The sequence below is a fragment of the Apis cerana genome, linkage group LG5 (assembly GCF_029169275.1).
Source record: "Apis cerana isolate GH-2021 linkage group LG5, AcerK_1.0, whole genome shotgun sequence".
Lineage (NCBI taxonomy): Eukaryota > Metazoa > Arthropoda > Insecta > Hymenoptera > Apidae > Apis > Apis cerana.
This window is the reverse complement of record NC_083856.1, coordinates 10689239-10712369: the sequence shown is the minus strand read 5'-3', so window position 1 is coordinate 10712369 and position 23131 is coordinate 10689239. Positions and strand designations below refer to the sequence as shown.

Genomic DNA, 23131 nt, shown 5'->3' with positions numbered 1-23131 from the left:
GATATAGAGTTAATAAATATTAAAATTTATTTTTTTTTTATTAAATATTTGCTATAAATTTCATAAAATATTATATTTTTTAATATTTTCCAAGAATAATATAATTTGTTGTATCATGCGATATAGATTTTCACAAGATCGACAGTTGTGAGTCTGCGCCAATTGTGTGACGTGCTTCACATCGCTATGGCGCCACTCGACTAATCGTGCCCATTGCCGTAGTCTTCTTCATTTGTACTACCTTTAAGATTTCAGGTGAAAAATTTTGTTTTTTTAAATATTTCAATGATTTCCATTGACATTTACAATAAGTTTAATATTTTATAATATAATATAATTTATTATCAATTATGAATTATTATTTTATTTTCAATTTTTCTATTTATTTAATGAATAAATTTATTGAAATTTATGAACAACATTATAATATACATTCATAATATTATATGTGAAAATTGTTTTTGTATATTTTGTATATTAAGTATTAATAAACAAGCCAGATTTATGTTTATAAATGAGGTTATTTTATTATGATTATTGAAAAATTTAGGAATGAAGGATTTAAGAACAATTTAGAAAAGATTATTATTCTCAAATGTATTCATTCAGATATTTTTATCGTTCGAATGAGTTTTATATATCATCTTCCTATCATTATAAGAAGGTTCTTATGATACTAGATACGATCCTACACAACATATCGCGGCTGAAACATGCAGTGACAGTCTCTAGCTAACAGCACGCTCCAGCGTGCTGGAAGTTTTATGTGCAATATTTTTTTTATTATTAAGAATTATATCATTTTATGAAGTTCTTCTTTTATGCTTAATAAATCAGTGATCTTTATAAAAAAAATACGAATGTATAATATAAGTGAATCTGTTTTTCATATATACTATTAAATTATGACATCGTGACCTTGTATCTATAAGAAAAGCTACTATAAAAGGCAAATTCTGAATGCTTCATGAATGTAGTTATTTAAATATCAAATATTTAGAAAACGGTGCTCTGTGATTACTTTTATCATTGTGTAATGCATATGTATATAATTTATGAATATTATTGTTTATATTGAGTGATGTTTAAGGATAGTGATCTAAAAAAAAGAAAAAACATACAGTGACGTTTTATGCGTAAGTTCTGAAAATAACGAAAGTGTAAGAAAATTATATTAATATTACTATACGATTAATAATTAATTAATTTAAATAATTAATTAATTTAAACTAAAAAATACATAATAATTAATATTATTATGTATTTTTTAGTTTAAATAATGATAGATTAATTCAAATTATTTATTTTATTTTATATCATATATAATTGAATTTTTTTATGTAATTATTTAACAAATTATTCTATTATTTAAAAATATGTTTTAAAAATTTGTTCTTAAACTTATTTCATTTTAAATGAATGAATGAATTTTTATCATATTTAAACATAAATTTTATCTAAATAAAGAATTCAAGATTTTAAATTGACCTTCGTCTTTTTTAGATCTATATTTTCGTTTAAGATATGTAACCATTTCGATAAATCATTAATCAACATATAAAGTAATTTTCAAGTTAATATTCAATTCAATTTAAAGTTATTTAAATATTATAATTATTATTATTTCATTTACTGCATATAAGTTATTATTATCATAAACAAAACTTATTATATAAATTATTATATAAAAAAACTTATATATAAATTAATTTTGTTATAAATATTAAGATTTCTTCTACCAAATTTCTGAAAAATGTTTTACTTACCACTTAATTAGTATAAAATTAAGTAGAAATATAGTTTTAAGATAAAATCATCATTTTTTTATACCTTCGATTTTTCTTGAAATGAAATTTTATAAAAAGATTTTATAAATAATCTTTAAAATGATATATCATAAGTTCATTAATTTGTATATTGATTTAAACAAAGATCACTTTGAAAAAATTTCCGGAACTTTTTGGAAATAAAACTTGTATTCAGAATTAAATGTTTTTCTTTTGAATTATATTTTATAATTATATTTATAATATTTTTTTGAATAATAAAATGATAAATAATTACATACATAAAAAGATTTAAATACAATACTCAATTGTGTCCTCAAACACAATTTATAAGATTTAAATAGGAAGATTAAAATTCGGAAACTTTGTTTAAGTTCAATAAATTTGAATGATTTTATGTTTTATTTTAAATTCTGCTTATAAATATCATAATTACTATGTTTCTCAATGCAAATACACATATCAAAAATTTTGAATATATTAAGAAGATTATTTCGAATTGCTTTTTTTTTAATCTTTTCTAAGTTAGGTGGGAGTTTCGCAAATAAAAAAGAAATTTTGCATATTGTTCTCATCCGCATTACTTAAAATTTTATCTTTCTTAACATTATTCTTAACATAATTCAATTGCATTGTACAAATATATCATTTGTTCGTTCATATATCTTAGAATACAATTCGATATATAAATTATTATTTTTATTTATCTTTTATTATATTTTATCTTTATTATATATATATATATATATATCTTTTATTTTTAAATTTTATAAATGAGAAATATGTATATGTTTTATTCATAAATAATATAATAATTTTTTTTCTATGTTATTGATTTTTTTATTATTTTATTATTATATTTGTCTTTTTATTTTATTATTTAAATTTTGAATTTGCATTTAAAACATTTTAATAAAAACAAATTCTATGTATATTTTAGATATAATTTTATAATTATTATATATTAATTGTTTTATAAAAAAAATAAACATTATATGTTTTTTTTGAACAATTACAAGTTCACAAATATAATATCATTTTAATAACTTAATTTTTTTTCTAAATACTATTTTAGTCAAATATAAATTCGATTTAAATTGACACAAAATTCCATTATTATTGTAATATAAAAAATTAACAAAAAGTTAAAATGCAAATAATGAATAGAAATTGATTAGAAATAAAATTTTTTGTTCTATTTTTTTGTTTATTATTGTTTTTCATTAATTTTTTAATGATTTCATATAGATAAATGATATATATATTTCTTTTACATATATGTATTATATATGATATATTTATATACAATATAATAGTACACTTGTACATAGATCTGAATTAAATTTATATTTATTCATTACACATAATTTTAATGACAATATTGAATTGTTTTTCATATGCTATAATAGTAACATACAATTGAAATATATTAAAATTCAGACAGTTAAATTTAGATGGAAAAAGAAATCAAAATATATCTACATGTTCATAGAAAGATGGAAGATCTGGTAATAAACAGCGTGAAGGATGTTAATAATGGAACCAATAGGATTTATTACGAATTAGATGGCGAAGGTGACGCCGATAGTTCAACAACACCGCATAATGTCGATCATCATCGTGACCGTAAGTTCCATTTTTTGATATTTCATATCAAATATATAATTATAGCAATGAGCAATTTATAATTTATAATTGTAATTTGAGATAATAGAATTGCAAATTATACATATATAATTTTATATAATACATTGATCAATTAATTGAATTTATAATTAGTAAATAATATATTTTTATTTTATTAGTAAATAATATATTTTTAATTATATATTTATTATATTAATTATATAATTAGTAAATAATATATTTTTATAGAAAAATTATATTATAAAGACAATACAAAAATTATACAATTAATTTAATAAATTATTTTTATAAAAGTATAGTGTATATTTATATCAAAAATCATAATTTTTGCTCTTATTCAATTTTATTATTTGTAAACAAAAAAATTTGAAATAGTTATACTATTAATAGCTATTATTTACATTTTGTTTACAATGAAATATTTTGTATTAATGATAATATTTTTTTTAACGAGTTTGCTTTATGAACGTATCATCAAAGCTTAAAACAACTTAAATATGATACTGTAATTTTAGCTCATCTATAGATAAGTATTTTTGATAACAATGCTGAACAAAAAAAATTGAATCATAAAAATGGTTATCATTCGATGGTTTTTAAAAGATTAAAGATTTAAAAATTTTTAAAAGACTCGATAATTCATTGTGTGGTTTATTTCACTTTGTGATGTGGTTTTATTTCACTTCATTTTAATAATAATTAATATTAATAGTTAATAGTTTTCAATAATAAATAAAATTATTAAGAAAATTGTTAAGAATTTATATTATTGTTAAGAATAATTTAATTGAAAAATTATTTTCTTTATTATTTTTCAATTATTATAATTATATATAGTATAATTATATATTATAATTATAGATATAATTATATATATATATAGAATTATTTTTTATAAGATTTTTTTTATTGTTTATATTTTTAGGAATTATTTCACCAATTGATGTAAATATTTTTATTTAAGTATACAGATTATATGGTTATTAATTTTGAAAATAGATATGCATACAATTATTTAAATACGTAACATTAACATGCAAACTGATATTTTATAATATCTTATTTAAAATATATAAAAATAATATCAAAAGAGCATAAAAAATAACTTTTGGTTTATTTTGATTAATTTACGAGCATGTAACATTATAAAATTACTTTAAAATAGATATAAGAAATCATTATGCATGATGGCAGTATATCATCAAATGACGTTTTTGAAATTTGGCATAGAGCCTACATTTTGTTTGCGTTCTTCATCGTCCTCTTTCTCGCCTTCACGCACTGAATAGTATTTTTGCCATCGTGCAACCATCTTCTCTTAGTTCATGCATTGTATATTAGTTGCTCAAGATTTTTAATACGTGAATAAAAAAAGAAAGAAATAAAAAAAAAACTAGTGAATTAGTTTTGTGATAATAATAATCCTGTTTTATACGATCGGTACGAGAGAACGTCGGTCACTTTTTTTGATATTTTTCCATTTTGTAAATACCTATTCGACATAGAGAACCAATGTTTCTAACAATAAACAGTATCATTTTGGTGTATTAGTATCACAAGATATCGTCTGCGTTCAGTCTATCGTAAAGAAATTAGATGCACTAAATGTGTATAAAATTACATTAATTACGAGTGACTGTGTGGATTTCATATATAGATAACAAATAACATTGACGAATAATATTTATTTAACTATAGAGTTAAATGATTAGCACACGTGTGTCATAACATTGGATAAACTAAGTGTAGTTAACTTGACGTTGAGGCATAAAATTCAGTTGTTAACTGAACAGTGTAATAAAGAGAAGAATTCATTATTACAAAGAAAACGTTAAAGATTGGTGTGTATTCAAAACAAAAATATTTCTTATGAAATAATCTAAATATATTTATTATATCTATTACAAATTTTTAGAATATAAATTATTTCAAATTCATATCGTAAGTGAACTTGAAGTGTTCGGTGTTCGCCTAAATCGAATCATGTCAAGTAGAGGTGTTACTTCCTTAGAAAACGATTTTTTTCTCTGTCCGAGGATACCAAATTTTCTTATAGATCCTGAGGATGAAGGTAGGAAAGGATTGATTTTTGTATTTAAAAATTTATATTTTTAACAAAAAAATATTATAACAATTATAAATATATTAAAATTGTTATGATACTATTAATGAATATATTAAGATTTTTGATTTACTATTTTTATATATTATTATATTATTGTTAAGAAATATAAAAAATAAATATTGTTTCTCAAATTTTTTTCTAAAGTTTCTATTGTGTAATGATTAAAAAAAGTTATTCATTTCAATTTTTTTTAAATTTTTTCGTTATTTTTTTTTATGCTATATAAATGCAAGGAATAAATAAAACTTATAATGTTGTTCATTATTCATTTTTACGTTTATGTTTATTTATACTATAGATTTTTAAATTATAAATAATATCTGTATGTGAATCTCAAAATTTTAAACTTTTTTTAAATTATTGATAAAAACTAAAAAAAATTGATATTCATATGTATTAACATTGTTATTATTTTGTTCTTAATTTTTATAAATTTTGGTTAATTGATAATTTATATAATACTAAAGAAAATAAACAATATATTACGAAATTTTTTGTATCATTTCATTATTTGTTAATATAATTCGGTATTAATTATAAATTATTTAGTTATATTTTATATTTTTATTTTAATTATTATTATAATTTTTATATTATTTAATGAAATATATTTTAATTTCAATACCTAAATATTATTATAAAAATCAAATTTGTAATATATATATATCACTATTTTTATCTTTGTTTAAATCGGATAACGATACATATAATACCACCAATCTATCATTAGGTTAGATATCTTATCAGTAACTTGTATGTATAAGCATTTGCATTTTTTTAGGTTCGTGTTACAATCGATGCAATTTAGTATTTTATAATATTCAAAGAAATAAGAAGTTTTTCTCAAAGAATTCACATTTACGTAATTAAAATAATAATATACAATATAGACAATATAGATTTAATATAAAGTATTTTTTATTTTTAAAATAAGATTATCTTCATTATATTTTATATTATTCCAAAAATTTGATATATAAAATATATATATAGTTAAATTAATAATTTAATCATGTAAATATAATGATTATTATCATTATATGTAATATTTTATTAATCCATATTTTTTAATTTTCAATCAAATAATATTTTTATTGTGTTTGATTAATTAATAATTTGATATAATTTTATTCAATATTGTGGATTTGCTTAAAATAAAGAAGAAGAAAATTGGAAGCAATTAGCATTTAAAAGATTCTTTATAATTTCATACAAAGAATTCAATTATGTATAAATAACTATGGAAACTATCTAAAGAAAAAAATGGGAAAATTCTTATTAGCTATTGTTTAGAATAATATTATAATAAATAATTCATTTTATTTATTCCATCGAAATGTATATTTTATAAATAATTAATAATTAATAATTAATTAATAATTTATCATAAAATATAAAATATTGAAAATATTTAAAAAAATTTTTTAAATACAATATTGATTAAATATATTAATTGAATAATTGAAGAAAAATATTTTGTATATTTTTATAAATTATTTAATTGATTCTAGTTCATGTATTAATATTGTTTATTAATACATGAAAAAATACAATTCTAATAGTTAAATTCGGACATTGATCGAGTGCCAAAATCTAATTTATAAAAAGTTATGAATCCGAAATAGAGAATTTTATAGTTATTTATAAAAATATTCGAAGGTTTTTCATGAAACAATTCTATGATTATATATCTTCAATTATCAATTACTATTAAGAAATATAATTAAGAAAAGTAATATAAGTGTATATATGAAAAGATTATCTATGATAGTTTGATAATGAGTATTACAGATGTAGCTAATTCGTAAGAGTGAAAATGAAAATTTTATATGTACATTGCAAAAAAATAGTAATTATTACATTATTAAATTTAGTAATATAAAAATAATTTTGATTTCTAAAAAATAGTTATATATTATAAATTGATTATAAATTTATTATGTAATTTATTTATTATTTATTTATTATTATTATTATATGTTTCTATAGTTTTTATTATCAGAATTGATTTTTCAAAGTAATATTTTGTGCAGATTTACATTAATTAGATAACTTTGGCACATTGATTTAAATTTCTGCCAGTGTGTGAAATACTTTTCTGATAGTTTTCTACTAATTCATAGATAACAAAACATGAATAATCAGAAGATAGATTATTATTTGTCATGTACTAATTATAATAAAATACATTTGAAAAAGATGTTTATAATATATTGAAATTCAAATCAATTAATTTCAAATAATTATTTATGTATATGCATATGTAGATATATAAATATTAAATTATTATATAATTATATGTATATGATATTCGAGTTATTCAGTTAATCTTTATAATAGAATAATATTTATATATTGTATGTATGTATAAAATATTTTGATTCTATTTTGACAATTACATTTTATGTACGAATATTATGTGTACATTATATATACATAATTTCAAGCAATGTGGATGAAATGAAAATAATATGTACGTCAATTATAATTTTTATACAGATGTACACATGTAAAAATTTAGTAAATGTTCAAGTTATTTCTACGCATATTATTTTTATATCATTAGTAATTCATATTGTCGTTCTATATTAATTTCATCTTGAGAGGTTATTTATTATAAAATGAAACATACATATTTAAAAAATACACAATTAACAATTAACTTCAAATACTTGAAGTATGTTAAAATATTAAAGTATTATATATTAATAAATAATTTATATTTACTGAAAAACAGCTGTAAAGATCATGATGAACAGAATGTAAATATATATATATATATATATATATATTTCTATAAGAGAACGTGTGATAGTAACGCTTCTTGAGAACTGTTTCACGATCTTGGCGTACGTGCATTAACGGCGCTACCAGAAAACAGACTTGATGGCAAGTTATATATGTATATACATGAGTGTGTAGTTGTACGTACCGATTCTACGATGTCTACCAAGTGCCAACTCTACGCTATAGTCAGTGTATTCGATACTCGCAATCAGTTAACGTGAATAGTGTCTTCTCGAATTAAGAGTGTCTTGTTTTACATCCAGATCTTTTAAATAATTTTGCATAAGAGTTTTGTGTCAATTTTTTTTAAAAACAGGAGTGTATATTTGTGATAAATTAAAAGAAATAAATCGGAACTAGATTTTGAAGTAGCAAAAGTGTGGTATTTACATGTTTGTAAAATTTTTAAACAAATTTTGAACTAATGATCGTTTATGCCATAAATTTTTTGATCTAAATATGCATTAATCAAAATAAAAATATTAATAACAACATATTTGTCAAAGTTATTTAAAAATTTTCTTTCAGTAACCGATATTTTTTTTAAATATTAATGTTTACATTGTTAGTGTTTATATTGTTTATGAAACATTATTGATATTTTTCTTAATTATTATTTTCTTTTACGAAGATTTTTAGTTTAATTTAATTTTTACTTGTGATACATGTAAATACTAAAATTATCTAATGTGTCATATCTTATATATATTTATATAACTGTGAGAAATATGTAAACACTGAAGTAATTTATTTTTACATATCTATAAATATAAATATATGCTATAATTTTGTATTTTTGGTATTCGTCAAATCAAATTCTCGATGACTCATGCGAGCAGACATATTTTCTGAAAGTAGTTACTCGCGAATCAATATAAATATAAAAAAACTTTATTTATAGATTGAAAGTACAGTACAGTTATATCTACAGTTACCTAAATTAAACAATACTGCATAAAAAAATTACATGACTGTCAATCTTATTAGCATGAACCAACAGTTTATTATGATTGTATTCATTTATAAAATCTAAACCAGCTGGTAAAATACGAAACAAAATTCATTGTACTTAAGGAATGTAAACAGCCGTTGCCCTTTCGTTTTATGGTATTCTCCACATTCTGTTCTATTAATACATATTGTGTTTTGTAAACTTATCATAGGTCATAGGTCATCAAATTTACTGAATTATCAATTTTATCAATAAAATATTTAAAGTAGAAAATGTTGCTTTAATTCCGATTGTTATCAAAAAGATAAGTTGAAATTATACTATTTAATAGTTTTTGGAATAAATTTTGGAATAAATTTGGAAAGAATTTTATATTTAGTTTAAAGTAAAATATGAATTTTATAGAAAATGCTTACACTTTATAGCTTATTAGCTTATAATATTCTTCTTATAAATAACAAATTTATGAAAAAAAAAAATTATAAGAAGATAATGTCTTATTATTTTTATTTTATTTGAAAGTTCGAATAAATATCTTCATTTCATAATATTTATATAATAAATAAATAAATATAATAATTAGACCATGAATAAATTTAATCAATAATTTTGATAGCTATTATTTTTATGTTATATAGAGATGATTATTAAGATAATTTCAACAATTTACGAATACATAGGTCATTTAAATATAAAAATTAAGTAAATATTTTGGCGATTTTGTGCATTTATCAAATATTAACTTTTTTATCCAACTTCATCCGTAATTTAATTTCAAATTTTATTTAATATTTCTTATTTAAAAGAAAGAAACTTAAATCAATTTTATAAATTCAATTATCCACAAATTAATTATTGAGAATTTTTCAATTATTTTAGAATTTGACTAATATTTCTTCTCTTTTTGTTTCTTTTTTTTTATTGATAATATATAAACTCAATAATTCTTTGCTCGCGACATTTTATATAGCATGTAAAAAACATTTATCCAGGTATAAATGTATATATGACATTAATAAAATATATATATATATATATATATATAAAAATTTTTCTTATTAAAATTAACATGATATTTATAAATTAATTAATTTTAAGAGCAACTTTTTTTAATTATTTATTTTGCTAAGTATTCGCCATATTTTCAATATTTTGTTTTGAGCTCTTCTTATATTTAATATTTAATATTTGAAAAATTAAAAAATTCGTATATATAAAAAATTCATTATTATTTCAAGGAAATTGAGAAAAGAATTAACATAATTAATGAATGAATCAATAAATTGATTTATATTATAAATAAATGGAGATGGAAATTACATAGCTTAAATATAATGTGATTATATAATATATATATAGATGTAAAGAGAATAGAATTAATATGACGTTATTTCTTCAAAACACAATTTTTGCAATAATATTATTCATATATGTATAGATTCCCGGCATATATATTAATCAAAGTTATAAATGACAATCAACTTATATGCATAAAAATTTCCATTATATCTTTTCAACAAAGTAGTATAGATGAATCGATAGTTTTACTAAGTTATTTTTTTTACTTAACTGTTAATAATGTAATTTTTAATTTTTAATTTTATTTATAATTATTTAATTTATAATTCAAGAAAAAAAATCGAATTAAAAATAGTATTAGCAAGCATGATGAACTGAGATATATATTTCATAATCTCTGAATTTAAAAATTTTTAAGTTATAGACGAATTTATAAGCTTTCTTTATATATATATACATATATATAAATGATAATATATATATAATATACATATAAATAAAATTTTATTGTTTTGAATATCAAAATCATTTAATTGTATAAAATTTAAATAAAATATTTCAATTAAATTAAATTCTCTCATGTTGTTGAATTCGTATTAACGAATGCTTCATATAATATAAGGAAAATTATAATTATCAATTTAGAAATATTTATAATATTATAATTAGATAAAAATGGAAGATTTTCAAAATAATTATATTAGAATTCTGAAAAATCTTTCTAAACTCACAGAATAATTTGCACAATGGTGCTGGGTAATGAAAACGACTACATGACTGGATATAAACGCAATTCTGTTACGGAATGGTTACAGAAAACTGGACAAGCAAAAAATGATGGTAATTTTCAAATGCGATGTTGTATAAATTTTTTTTATTAATGTTATGGAATTCAACAATTTCAATAAAAATATTATATATTTAATTGACAACAATAAATAATATAAAAAACTTAATTGAAATTTGTAATTAAAAATTTAAGCGAGTACATACGATTTTAACGAGATCAAAAATATTTAAGCGTTTAAACTTTGAGTAACTAATTAAGTACAATATATAAAAGTTGATAAAATTAAAAGGCTTGTAACTTATCATTGTAGGAAGTGAGAGTCCAGTTTTTGGTCTGGAAGGTGGAACAGGTACAGGTGGTGGAACTTCCTTGAGACTCGCATCGCATGAATTACCTAATGAAATTTCTGCTCCATATGAAGTTCCACAATTTCCAATTGAACAAATTGAGAAAAAGCTTCTGATACAAAGACAATTAACCGTCAAGTAAGTATCATTATTTATTTGTATTTTTATTTTTTCAAAAATAGATGAATTATTTATTTAATCCTATTTCCCAATCTTTAAAAATTTATATAAAAATTTAATTGCAGTTATTCTTCTCCTTCTCTTCATAACTATTTTTTAAATTTAATATTTTAAGTGGATCTAAAATATTTCAAATTTATATGATCAATATTGAATCAATATCATTAAATATTTTTTATAAAAAATAATTATTTATTTTAAAAAAAAAGTTAAATGATTTAAATAATTTAGTATAAACGAAATAAATTTATATTATATTATATAAAATTTATGGCAAAACAAATATTATATTATTTTATTGTATAATAATTAATCATTTGTGGAATATTTAAAGATCGATAATAGTGTTAGTTTTTCAATTATTATTCGTTGGAAAGTTTTCTGTTTCTTGTATTCTTCCATTCACAGCAATGATAAAGTATCTTTTTAGATTGAATGAGTAAATTTTATTACTATTGACTTATGTATATACTCAAACGAAAAAAAATTATAACGAATTATCTTAAGAGTCGTGTAAAATAATGTTTTTCCTTTATCGCTTATGATATTATAAAGATCGATAAATTTTAAAATGATATTCGGGTTCGTTTATTTAAGTACGTGATAATTATATATCTATATCCGTTTTTTTCTTTCACTTTAATTACTTTAAAAATAAATTAATCATCTAAATAATTAATTATATCTTTACACTATATTTTGATTTATCATATCATTTATATAAGAGACCAATGTCAAATATAATCGTACACCCTAAGTATAATAAAGTCCCCTTCGTATTAAACTGTTTGCTTAACACGACGTAGTAGCTAAATTGATTCTTTTGCTCGAATTTAGTCCTAAGTACGTTCATTAGATTTAATTTCATTCATTCCGGATCCATCGAACTTATATAACATCATTTCTATTTGAGAATTATCCTTTTTTTTATTTTTTATTTTTTGCGAATATTAAATACAATTTAATTCTTTTTAGACAATATTGACTTTTTTAATAGCTCTCTTAATAATATCTTCTTCAAGTTGTATCTCTTGAGTATTCTTCAAACTACTTCAACTATTTGTTTTTATAGCAATATAACATTTTAACAATTTTGCAATTATATTTGCAAATTTTGGATTAATTGTAATTTTCCTATTTGTCAATTTCTTCGATCACTCGCCGATAAAGAAAATATGTCTGAAGAGTATTTTTTATTCCTTGCTCTGTGAATTGAGCAACACATTTCATAGCAATTTAACAGATAGTTAAGTTGTAATTAAAGGAGAAATATTTCTTTTAATAATATTATGAGGAAGTTTTCTTTGCATTCTTCATAATCTTTATATTTTTCCATTTAAAAGATAAATGTTTAAATATAAGCTAGTTTAGATATAAATTTTTTATAATATTATTAAATAGAAGACATTGTAAAACTATTATTTTATTACATAACAAATACTAAATTTTATCCAAAAGTAAATTTTATCCAAAAATCAATAAATATTTCTTGATATCTTAAATGAAGAAATATTTTCAGCTGCAAAAATTGTTGAATTAAATTCAATAATAATATAAGTTAGTTTATAATAATATAGTTTAAATAAGTTTAGTAGATAAATTTATTTTATAATTTTAATTATCTAATTTAATCTATGATACTGAGTAATTAAAAAAATAAATATACATATAATATGTCGAATATATCTGAAAATTTCTATAGAAAAAAAAATATATATAAATTTTTTTATATTATATAATTAAATAAATATAAATTTATTTTGATAAAATAATTTTATAATTAATTACAAATTATAAACATGATTGTTAATACATTTAAAAGTATTTGAAATATTTTACTTTTGACAGAAAATAATTTAATTACAAGATTACGGATAATAGGATCGATGATGGTATTCTTTATAACGATCAAGCTACGCATAGTATAATGTCGTGACGTAACAAAATTGATTTTTTGAAAGCTAGTATGCGATAATAAAATTGATATTTGTAATTTAATTCTATGAAATTATTTATCATTTAAATTTTTTTATTTTTATTTCTAAATAATCAACTGAATAAAAAAATTTTTTTAAATTGATAAATAAATAAAAATAGATAATTTAATTCTTAATTTTTAATATAACAATCGGTAAAACATGTTTCATAATTAATTAATAAATGATATTTTCAAATTTATGTAATTATGAAATGGATATGTATGTCTCCCGTTAACTATATTTTAAAAAATATTTATATTAGAGCAATACATAATTGGGATGAACATAGTATCGAAGTAAATGCAACGGAAGGTTACGTTGACGGAAATTAAACATATAGATTATATTGCTGTACACATATGTATACATAGTATATAAGTAGTCAGAACAATGTGGTTGCGACGTGACAATAGTGCTACGCAGCATGGTAGTGGCGCGGTAGTGATAGGCGAGACGGCGAAGGGGTGGCTCTCACGGTCGGCCGTTCAGTAGTCGTGCAACCATCGAGGAGGGAGGAAGTTTTCGCCGGTATGCACTGCGTGCAATGTAGATCGTTTCCGGTCCACCACGAAGAAATATCACACTCGTGTTGGACGACCGCATGATCCCCTGGTTGGCTTTACGATAGCCTTTCATGACCTCGCCACGAGCATTTCCGAGGCCAGGCTATGTGAGTTAACGTATCGATTAACAGAAATTTCATACTCTCTGTGCGTTTACTGTGCCGTGCATCTTCAAATTACGCGTTGGAAATGTATCCATGAATATGAAAGGACAGTATGAAATAAGACAAACGAATTCATCCCTTGTTGGCCAAACGTTAACATTTTTTCCTTGTTCATCTCTCTTCTAAAGGATTCTAAAGGATTTTGTGAATGATACGTATACATGTATGTATACGCGTCATGCATGATTCGACGCAATGCTCTTTGATAGTGCGGACATTTGTTTTTTTAATTATTTCCTTCCGTGTGAAATGTTTAGTAGCCACATATTCGGTATTATTAAGATTTTTAAGTATTAAGTATAGGTTTATTAAGTATTAAATTACACATAATAAATTTATGTATATAGTTAAAAAAATTTCGTTTCATTGATTGATAAACATTAATGAACATTTTTTTCATTTATATTTTTTTATACTATGATCAAATTATTTCTAATAATTATACAAATTATTACGTAATCTTAAATATAAATTGTAATATTTTTTCTGCAAATTATTGTGCACTTGTAATCGTAACAACACATGGATTAATGCAACCGTTACTCTACTTGAATTTCATTTAGTTTAATATTATAAATAGTTTTTTTTTTTTTTGCTAATTACCGTATGAGCATAATATCATATAAATGTGTTAAAATTAAACTATATTATATATATTATGTATATGTGTGTGTGTATATATATATACATACATATATGTGTATATACATATAATTAAACAAATTAAATTATACATATATTATTAATGTTAAATTATATTAATGTTACTAATATTAAATTAAAAATAGAATTTATTAAATGAATATAGATTATTATGCTAAGTATTTTTGTCGAATTGTTATTATTTGATTGAAATATCATAGAGAAAATATAATTTATAATTTAATATTATTTTGTATTTTATATTAAAGATATTTTGTAATTACATCAATACAATTGATATTAATTGATTGACTTATAAATATAAAAATATAAACTCAATGAGAAAAAGACATTTGTATAATCATATTTTTTTTTTATATTATCGATTAATTATTGCATTCTAATGTTTATTAAATTATTTTCTAGCACCGTGACATGTAATATTTCATGAATAGAAAAAAATTAAAATTTCTTCATATTGAAAACAAATAAATAATTAAAACTTAAAAATAGATTTATTATATTAAAAAAAAGAATTAAAGAAGTTATTATATAAAATTTTTATATGCAGTTTCATTTTTATTTGTTTTATTTTTTCAATTTTTCAAGTATGTATGATGCAAGTAAAAAGAAAAAAAACATAGATATATTTATGAAATTTAATTGAAAAAATGCGTTGAAAAAATATCATAAATTCATTTAACAAAATAATGTATTATAACATATAACTTTTTTTTTTTTTTAAATTTCTGTAAAGTTATAGCATATTATATTATATGTTTTTTATACTGGGCCCTTCAATTTTTTAATTAAATTAGATTGAAGGAATATATATATAATCATTACGAATTTTAAAAAAAAATCAGAATTAACAATGAGCAATGAAATAATAAAATATATTGATAAAAAGACTGAAATATTATTTTGGTCATATTTTTCGAATTCATACTTTATCGAATTTGCGATAAATAGAAAAAGATAAAAATGTATATAATAAGAAAGAAACATTTGCTTATGAAATATTTCGTTTTTCGGACGCTGTCAGCGTGCATGCAACAGACGTAAAATACAAGACAAGGAACGTGTAACATGTTCGCCGGTGCGAACGAGTCGAAACGATGGCTCAGGGATAATAGGATACTCTTGAGGTAAATTAAAATGCCCACATCATGTTGTACATCCCTTAAACCTTTTAGGACGGATTTTTTTATAAGAAAATATTTTATTTTAAATATGATTTTATTATTTTTCTTTATAATATACCGCAAAATAACCAGTAATATAAAACCTAATATGTATACATATATAATTGTGTATTTGAATTTTAAAGAATTTTATTATAAGACACTTTTTTGTACCAGTTTGATAGATTTAAATAATTTTTTATTTTGAATGAAATATAAACATTAAAAAATAAATTAATGAAAAGCTATATATATTTTTGTATCAAATAAACGAATTTGAAATTTTCAATAAAACTGAATATCTTAATCATTAAAAAATATTTTTTAAAATTTATATTATTAAATCTATCACCCGTCCTAAAGTGGTTAATCAAAATATTTGTATAGGTTATCCAACGGTTTTAATATAGTTTTAAGTTTTAATGTATTTCGTTGAAATAATGCTAGTTTATTATTAATTATGTTTGCGAAGTTTTATATATATATATATGTAGGATTGCTATCGTTTTGACACGATTTTGTCCTGTATAATATTTTGATCTAAAATTTTGTCATTTCGAACATCTAATAATATAATAGATCTTTGTGGCTATTATTCGCTTTTGTCTTTTTAGATTCAATACAATGGAGATATTTAGAATAAGTCATCTACAATATAATATATATTCTTCTTCTATAATTTGAATAATATATCGTATGTAAGGAAAAAAATATTTAAAATGTAAAAACTTTAATTTTTGGATTATCAATATACATAAATATATGCACGCGGTTTTCTACTTGCGTGATATTTTAGCATATATATATTTTAGCTCAATCGCTTCGACTTCATATTATTGTTATCAACATTAATAATACCATTTAAACATTCAAAATATTTGTATTTTATATAAAAAAAAAACTTGTATAAAACTGTATATTTAAAATAATATTTTATTTCATTAAATGATTATGTAATGTTAATTTGTATATTTAAGTATTAAATATCATTAAAATAATATAATTGAAATTATTATGTAAGAAAAGTAATACTTGTATTTATATGAAGATACATTTTCTACAAACTTTGATAAACTGAGGAAATATCAAACAAAAAAACGAGATAAATATAACATATTCTAAATGCGTTTTACTAATTTAGATTTCTACGTAGTCAAAATCAAATTTATGGATTATTATGGTAATCAGCTTTATCATATGAATCAAATTTCGAATAAATACTATATTGTAATATTTATATCAAAATCAATTATTATTTATATTTATCAATTTTATGATATTTAATATAATTATAGGAAATTATAAGATTATACAAAAAATATGTTCTATAAAAATTAATATTTAAAATTTTAACAATATTCTTCAGAATATAATTAAATTTTTATTACATATTTATAATATTCCTTTATTTCTTAAATATATGAACAAATTGATTTTTTTTACATATTTTTTTTTTACATTTTTTTAAATTATTTATTATTCTTTTTACATACATATAGTTATATCAGTATTATACGATATTGTATATTTTGTATTGCAAACTATTTAATGTTTTACTCTTTTTATCATTATTTAAATTTCTATATTTTTTGAATAAAAAATCATGTTTAGAATATTCTTTTAGAGCTGCTAAGGATTTAGAAGAACGTCGTAGCCATTATGAACCATCACTTGGACCTGGTATACCAGATGATGTCGATCATCACTTTAATCTCGAAGAAAATGATTTTGTCCCACACTTTCAGAGGGTATCCATATCTGGTGAAGATACTTCCGGGGTATGTATAAAATATATAAAATTCTCATTGATTTTTAAATATATTAAATATCTCGTACAAAATGAAATTATAATTACTTTTTATTCCAAGGATTTGAAATAAATGCTGATTTTCTCAATTCCCTTAATTTATAAATGTTAATCGTATCGAAAACATAATAATGTTATCGATATAACCAATTGATTATTCATGTATATATCTATGTTCGTAGAAGACTGTTTTTTTTTGAGATTTCTATGAGAAGAAACCTCAAAAGTGTTGTCTTATGTAGGAAATCCCTATTATATATCGCTATTTTGCCCTTCCGTCCACCTTTCATCATTTTATAAAAAGCTTTCTTAATTTTTAAACTATTATATTATATAATATATAATGATTGAAAAATTTCTTTTTACATTCCAATAAAAAAAAATAGGGAGAAATGATAAAAAAAATAAAATTTAAGAGATTTAAGTAACATTGAAATTAAAAAATTTTTAATATTATATATTTATAGGTACCTTTGGAAGATTTACAGCAAGCATCCCAGATGTTGGTTCAAGCATTGGCAATACGTGAAAAATATATGAATAATTCTAAACAGAGTTTTCCTTCTATAACATCACGGTTTTTACGCAGCATCGATAGAAGACCAGTGAGCAGTGACGATGAAGTTCAACATGATGATCGTAAAGCTATCGCTGGTATTTATTTCAAATTTACGAAATTATATTTTTCTTTTAACATTTAATTTTTTCTATCAATCCCTTGATCAATTCTTTTTTATGTTAATCATATGATATTTTTGATATATTAAATTTTTATGATATAAAATCAACTTAATGTATTGTTTCTCAAGGTAAAAGTTGCTGTTAGAAGTTGAAAATGAAATTATGGATCTGATGTAGACATCAATGCACTCAAAGATGCGCCTTAAAAGGTCCTTCTCCCATTCTTATCCTTTGTTGAAAAATTTTTTGAATTATATTATTTTATGTATATAATATATAAAATTAATCCTCTTTCCATATTAATACAAAAAATTAAAAAAAAAATAATGATATTTTAATATTTGTTTTATAAATTTTCTTAGATCATCCTGTACATGCACCTGCATCTCGAGGAGATCCATGGAAATGTGAATTTCCTCCAGCAAAGAATTATATAATTGCTCCTGTCAATGGTGTTTTTAATGTATATGCAAATGAAGAAGATTTCACCAATGGAAAGCCAATTCTTTATTCATATCCTGATTTAGCAACTTTTGTCAGGGACATGAATCTTCTTTGTACAATGATTGCTGATGGTCCATTAAAGTCCTTTTGCTACAGAAGACTGAGTTATCTTTCATCAAAATATCAACTACATGTGTTATTGAATGAGCTTAGAGAACTTGCCAGTCAAAAAGCAGTTCCTCATAGAGATTTCTATAATATCAGAAAGGTTAGAGAGAAAAATATAAATAATAAAATATAAATAATTATTACATTATAATTAATTAATAATAATTATATCATGAATATTTACAATTAATAAAGTGAAGAATAATTTATAATTTATTAATTAAAATGATGTTATTGGTTTTAGGTTGATACACATATTCATGCAGCATCTTGTATGAATCAAAAACATCTGCTTAGATTTATTAAGAAAACCTTAAAAAATCATGCAGATGAAATTGTAACATGTTCTAAAAATAAAGAAACAATGACCCTTAGAGAAGTATTTCAATCAATGAATTTAACAACTTACGATCTTAGTGTTGATATGTTAGATGTACATGCAGTAAGTTTATATTATTGAATTTTTCGATATATAAAAAAAATAATTTTTTAAAAATAAATTTATTTATAACTTTCTTTTTTTTTTAGGATAGAAATACATTTCATAGATTTGATAAATTCAATGCTAAATATAATCCTATCGGTGAAAGTCGTCTCCGTGAAGTATTTCTTAAAACGGATAATTATCTAAACGGTAAATTTTTCGCAAGTATAATTAAAGAAGTTGCCAGTGATCTCGAAGAATCGAAATATCAAAATGCGGAATTACGTCTTTCGATTTACGGTAAAAGTCCGGAAGAATGGGACAAATTAGCAAAATGGGCAATTCAAAGTGATGTGTATTCGGATAATGTACGCTGGCTTATTCAAATTCCACGACTTTAGTAAGTTATAGTATATGTATATATTATTAAGTTTGTTGAATTTAAAGTAAAATCATATTCTGATATTTATCATTTCATAGTGATATTTTTAAATTGAACAAATTGATGACAAACTTCCAAGAGATATTGAATAATATCTTTCTTCCTCTTTTTGAAGTGACAAATGATCCTAATTCTCATCCAGAATTACATAAATTCCTTCAATATGTAAGTAGATATAACAAACAGATAATTTGATAATTTTCAGAATTCTTAATATTGAATATTATAGGTAATAGGATTTGATTCCGTTGACGACGAAAGTAAACCTGAAAATCCTTTATTTGACAAAGACGTTTGTCCTCCTGCAGAATGGGATGATATTGAAAATCCTCCTTATGGATATTATCAATACTATACTTATGCAAACATGACTGTTCTAAATCATTTCAGAGCGTAAATATATCTTTACGATTAATTATATACATATATATATATATATATATATATATATATATATATATTTATAAATAAATATCTAATGTAAAATATTATTTGTAGAGAACAAGGTTTAAATACCTTTGTTCTTAGACCTCATTGTGGTGAAGCTGGTCCTATTCAACATCTTGTCTGTGGTTATATGATGGCAGAAAATATTTCTCATGGTCTTTTACTTCGAAAAGTGCCTGTACTACAATATTTATATTATTTGGCGCAAATTGGGATTGCAATGTCACCTCTTAGTAATAATTCTCTTTTTTTAAATTACCATCGTAATCCATTACCTGAATATTTAGCTAGAGGATTATGTATAAGTCTTTCTACAGATGATCCTCTTCAATTTCATTTTACTAAGGTCAGTATGATATAAAGATTTTTTTAATTCTTTTCAAAAATGTTTTTTTTTCATAATTTTCATATTTAAATTTGTAATAATATTTTCTTATAGGAACCTTTAATGGAAGAATATAGTATTGCTGCACAAGTATGGAAACTTAGTTCATGCGATATGTGTGAATTAGCTCGAAATTCAGTACTTATGAGTGGTTTTCCACACAAGGTATATATTCTGATTAACAGATAATAAATCAATAGTACTATGTAAATATTTTTATTTTATTTTTATAGAGTAAACAATACTGGCTTGGGCCAAATTATACTAAAGAGGGTGTGGCTGGTAATGATATTACTCGAACAAATGTACCAGATATTCGAGTGGCCTATCGATATGAAACATTAGTCGATGAATTATCGAATATCTTTAAAGTCGTTGAAAAACCTGAAGCCGTTCCATTTTAATTTTTAGCGATAGTACAAAAAAGAACCTTAAACGTAATATAATATAATTATTCTCAATAATTACAAATAGTATCAATAAAATTCGATAAAACTGCGATAAAAACTATTTGTAAGAATCTTGTAATGTAAATGATTATATAATTTATGCTAATAATCATTGTTAACTTTCGATAACTCCTTTTTAAAACATTTCTTTTATTAATTACATTAATTGTAAAATTATAAATTATCTTATTTAGATTTCACTTGATACTTTTACATTATATATTATAATGATAATTGTTTTATACTTAATAATTTGAAATTTTTATATTTTTTTCTTAAAATATTTTAATTATATAATGACGATATTTTTAAAAGTAAAAAATTAAGTTATAGGAAAATGTCTTTCACTCAGGTTGCAGAATTTTACTATGAAATAGCGAAAAATTAATCTCAAATTTCTCAATATTGACCAATTTAAGAATAGTAAATATTAGATAAAATTCCAATTTCAAGTGTTATTATCTTTATTATATATAATTGCATATTATTATATAAATTAAATTAAAATTGAATACTATATATATTAATTTTATTAAAAAAAAAAGAAAGAAAGAAAAAAGAAAAAAATGTAAAGTACCGTAGAACCGTAATTCATTTTTCATGCTTTAGTAGTCATTAGAAAAATATTAGTTCAATTTTTTGAATCCTAGTGTTATTTTCTTATCTTTTTGTACATTTATACAGAAATTGTATATGTTATGTTTTTAAAAAGTGTGTTTAACTTAAATACAGAGTTTTTCCATAAATTATATTTCATATATGAATATTTGTAATATTTATATAATTTTTATTATTTTTGTTATTAAATTTGAAGGCACTAAATTTAGTATCATTCGTAAAATAATTAAATTCGTATAAATGGCAATTCAAAATTAATTTTAATTTATCAACTTGAAATCATAAATTTCTTTCGATTTTTAATACAACTTTGTGATTAATCAGCTTTTTTTGTGATTAATTCGGCAAATGTATGATAATATATAAATATCCGTAATGAAATTAATCTTAAACATAAATTGTTGCTAGATAAAAAAATGTATGTATTGTATAAAGTATATCTTATAAAATAAAAATATACTTGTATTGTTAAAATAATAATTTTGTGTTATCAATTAAGTAGATTATCACAATCTACTTAAAATATTTTGTATCTTATAATAAAAACATATTTGCAACATATAATATTATAAATTTAATAACTAATAAATCTAATCATATGCATAAAAATTGATCTTTTTGAAACAAAAAAAATATATATATTTTATATAGATTTTTTTTGTACTTATGTAATTTAAATATAATAAACTTAATATTTATAATTCATTGAGATTTTTTATTCATTTTAATATTTTAATATTGAAAATAATCTCTTCATTTTATTAATTTTATTAATAAATTTTTTATATGAAATCATAAAGCTTTATAAACAACTTATAGA

General features: G+C 20.9%; 1 protein-coding gene across 16 annotated transcripts; it reads left to right on the top strand.

The window, feature by feature from the left end:
- Positions 1-103: 103 nt before the first annotated feature.
- Positions 104-22788, top strand: LOC107997827 (AMP deaminase 2). 16 transcript variants are annotated; one of them, XM_017056691.3, is made up of 13 exons: positions 104-255; positions 3280-3413; positions 11698-11872; positions 18071-18224; positions 18721-18907; positions 19297-19646; positions 19791-19988; positions 20075-20370; positions 20451-20577; positions 20642-20805; positions 20911-21205; positions 21299-21409; positions 21478-22788. In XM_017056691.3, the coding sequence occupies exons 2-13, from the start codon at positions 3284-3286 to the stop codon at positions 21646-21648; spliced, it is 2358 nt and encodes a 785-aa protein (XP_016912180.1). In that variant the 5' UTR covers positions 104-255; positions 3280-3283; the 3' UTR covers positions 21649-22788. The 16 variants fall into 16 exon arrangements, with proteins under 16 accessions (XP_016912180.1, XP_016912184.1, XP_016912182.1 ...); XM_017056695.3 differs by having other exon boundaries at positions 114-255; positions 3284-3413; XM_017056693.3 differs by lacking the exon at positions 104-255 and adding an exon at positions 700-1136.
- The last annotated feature ends 343 nt before the right edge of the window (positions 22789-23131 follow it).